General features: G+C 36.0%; 1 protein-coding gene across 1 annotated transcript; it reads right to left on the bottom strand.

Moving 5' to 3' along the window:
• Nucleotides 1–385: 385 nt before the first annotated feature.
• LOC127107630 (pentatricopeptide repeat-containing protein At1g15510, chloroplastic) lies at nucleotides 386–3306 on the bottom strand. Its single transcript, XM_051044929.1, has one exon. It carries the CDS (start codon nucleotides 3188–3190, stop codon nucleotides 569–571), a length of 2622 nt encoding a protein of 873 aa, XP_050900886.1. The 5' UTR covers nucleotides 3191–3306; the 3' UTR covers nucleotides 386–568.
• Nucleotides 3307–3698: the final 392 nt, after the last annotated feature.

Raw genomic sequence — 3698 nt, 5'->3', positions numbered from 1 at the left:
GAGTTTTTCAAAAGGAAGTGTTGAACATTGTGTGACTTCTTTTAGAGAAAGACATTTGTGAGAGACACACCACATATTCACCAAAAATCTTAAGGTGATAGGTTGATGAATTCTCTCACTTATAAATGTTCAAATCTCCACATTTCTAACAAATCTGAGACTTTCCCACACTATTCACACTTGTTATTCTCAACAGACGGGATCAAGGAAGAAAGAGATCAAGAATTGATTATGCTTCCACTATTATGGAGAGAGACAGTAAGTATCTTTTTAGAATCTTAGAGTGCTTTTCAACAAAGAAATTAAGGCATCTAAAGCTGGTTTATTTGAAAAATAAGAACAAAAGACTAAAAAGAAAAGGAAGAGAAGCTGAAAGTAGGGAACAGACATAACAACCTTTTAATTTTTTATTTCTATATAAACCATGTTATACATAGGGCTGATCAATATTTCCTAGGCCCATTAATCACTGTTATACAACATTTCAAACTTGTAATATCTTTCAATCCTAACTTTTCAATATGATGCTGCTACATATCCTACATTTTTCCTTCTAATTATGCTAAAGCTAATAACCTTCATCCTTGCAAGAGCATATACCTCCCTTAAAATGGTGAAACCGCTCTGCATCTCTTACAGAAATCTCTCTGCGTACCTCCTTCGAGATGAATTTAACAGTGTCATGACAACTTTGACACATATACAGATTCTTAGTTACCCTAATAGGCATTCCAGGTGCTGAGTTAATAAGTCCAAACGTAATGGCAAATCTCTCACTGTGTCCACAAAATATATCCGCCTTCGAAGCTTCCATTGTATCCATAGGATTACTTTCTATACTTTGAATACCAGCTTCCTTCATTTTCTCGTAAAATCTCTCCAAAAGTGCATTTATTTCCTTAATTTGAGGATGAAAGTTATTGCCACTGAGAAAAGCATGCACTGTGTCCTTGATTTCCACCCAGCTGCATCCGGGATCTACTATTAATCCGTTCTGTCGCATCATTTTTCTAACTTCAGCCACTTTGTCCCATAAATTGTTGTCAGCATATAGATTCGACAGAAGAATGTAATATCCAACACTTGTTGTATCATCTTGAAAGATATTTTTAGCAGCTAGTTCGCCGAGTTCAACATGACGGTGGATTCTGCATGTGTTTAATAAGGCTCCCCAAACTGCCGGGTCTGGTTTCATGGGCATTTTCTGTATGAATCTGTATGCGTCCTCCAATTTTCCAGCGCGACCCAATAAATCAACCATACAAGCATAGTGTTTTAGATTAGGTTTGATAGAGTACTTATATTTCATTCTGTCGAAATATTCTAAGCCTTCTACAACCATACCAGATCTGCTGCAAGCACATAATATGGAGATAAATGTAATCTCATCAGGAACAACATTTGACTCTACCATCTTTTGAAAAAGCTCGGTAGCAAGTGTTCCTTTCCCGCGCTCAGCATATCCTGTTAGCAAAATGTTCCATGTGGAGACATCTTCTTGATCACATGAGAAAAATTGTTTCCACACATACTCCATTCTTCCACACCTTACATACATGTCCAAGATTGCATTAGGCATAAAACCATCACGACTTACTCCAGTTCTCAGTGCATGAGCATGGATCTCTTTTCCAGATGTCAACGCTCCTATTCTAGCACATGCGGATAGGACACAAACTAAAGTAACCGAGTTCGGCTTTTGTTTGCTCATCATCTCTTTAAAGAAAAACAAAGAGTCAAAACATCTGTTGTTGATCCTAAGGCCAAGAATGATAGATGTCCAGGATATAATATTCTTGTGGCGAATAGAGAAGAAAACTTCTAAAGCCTTGTCAATGCATTTACACTTCGCATACATGTCAATAAGCACGTTTGCAACTATGGCGTAAAAAATGAGCCCTGTCTTCTTGGCCACCTCATGAAGGTTCGTCCCCATATCTAAATCGCATAAACAAGAACAAGCAGAGAGTACAACCGCGATGGTAATTTCATCTGGCACGACACCTTCCGCTTCCATCATTTTATATGTCTCAAGAGCCTTCTGATGCATCAAATTATTCTCGTAACCCGATATCATTGCAGTCCATGACACCACATCTCTACATTCAGTTTGAGAAAAGGCCTTTTCAGCTTCCTCGACAAGTCCAACAGATGAGTACATCTGAATCAACGAATTATAAACTGAAGGTTCTCTTGAGAACTTAGTTCTCACAACATAACCGTGAATTTCCCTCCCCAATCTCTCATCACCCATAAGCTCACAAACAGTAATCACACTCGTCATGGTCATCAAATCCGGCTCAACCGGATGTTCAATCATCCTACAAAACAATCTCAAACCCTCCAAACACTCTCCATTCTCAAAATACCCAGCAATCATCGCATTCCACGAAATCCTATCTCTATTTGTCATTTTATCAAAAACCAACCTAGCAGTAACAACATCACCACATTTCACATACATAGTTATCAAAGCATTAATAACATCAACATCCGACGCAAACCCAAATCTCAAAACATGAACATGAATCTCTCTACCCTTAACCAAATCAGGAACACCACCACAAGTCCTCAAAACACAAGGAAAAGTGTAAACATCAGGCCTAACACCAACCCACAACATCCTATCATAAAGATTCAACGCTTCATCAAAGAATCCACCTTTAGCATAACCACCAATCAAAACATTCCAAGAAAACAAATTCCTCTCACGCATTTTACCAAACACATACCAAGCATCAACCAAATTACCAAACCTAACAAACATACTCAGAAGTGAATTTCCAAGCTTAAGACTCAAATGGGTCATCATCATTGATTTGGCAACATAAGAATAAACCTTAGAACCTTCTTTTCTAGCTCTTACCCACTCACATAAACGTATCAAAGCAGTATAAGAATCTTCTTCAACTGAAATTTGAAGGTCGTGCATGGTTTCTAAGTAGCTCATAGCACTTTCCAAGTTCCCATAAAGGCATAGTTGACAAAGATCATAGTTTGGATTGTTGCTACTAATGGAAGAAGTGATTGTGGCGTTGAAAGAATTAGGGACCCGAAAGTGTTTAAAGGTCTTAAAGTTATATGTGGAAGTGAAAGTTTTGAACTTTGAGTTGATGAAATTGGTTGGAATAAAGGGGTGGTTGTATCTTTGAGGAGTGTGGAGTTGAGAGGGTTTAGCAAAGGTCGCCATAGGAGCTTGTGAGGGTTTAACACAAATGAATTGTGTTGTCGTGTATGGTTCTAAATGTGCCAACCATTGTCTTATCCAAAACTTAGGCGTCTTGATTTGAATGTTGTTTTATGTTAACTTCATGTTGAATGTTCTTAAGAAGTCTCAAAATCACATTCTAATTTAATAAGCTTTTTAAAAATTCATGTTTTCAATAAATTTTAATTCTATAATGTATTTTATATATTTAGATCCTATAATTTGACTTGAAATATAATCATCAAAATTCATATGTTTTTGAATAAGTTCAATCTTAATAACACCCAGTTTTTAAATGCATAAATATATATATTTTTTATTTAAAAAAAATACACAAAAGTTTGAAATTCAAGAAGTCATGATTGTATTTTCATAAGTCGAAGTAAAATATTTTTCAATAACCTCTTTAAAAAAACGACAATCAAAGACATGTCATATTTATTAAAATAATTTTATCAAACACTTTTGGAAAATACGTAGTTTCACATTA

This window comes from Lathyrus oleraceus, chromosome 7, assembly GCF_024323335.1.
Source record: "Lathyrus oleraceus cultivar Zhongwan6 chromosome 7, CAAS_Psat_ZW6_1.0, whole genome shotgun sequence".
NCBI classification, from domain to species: domain Eukaryota; kingdom Viridiplantae; phylum Streptophyta; class Magnoliopsida; order Fabales; family Fabaceae; genus Lathyrus; species Lathyrus oleraceus.
The sequence above is the reverse complement of the archived record's forward strand: the minus strand, read 5'-3'. Positions and strand labels throughout refer to the sequence as shown.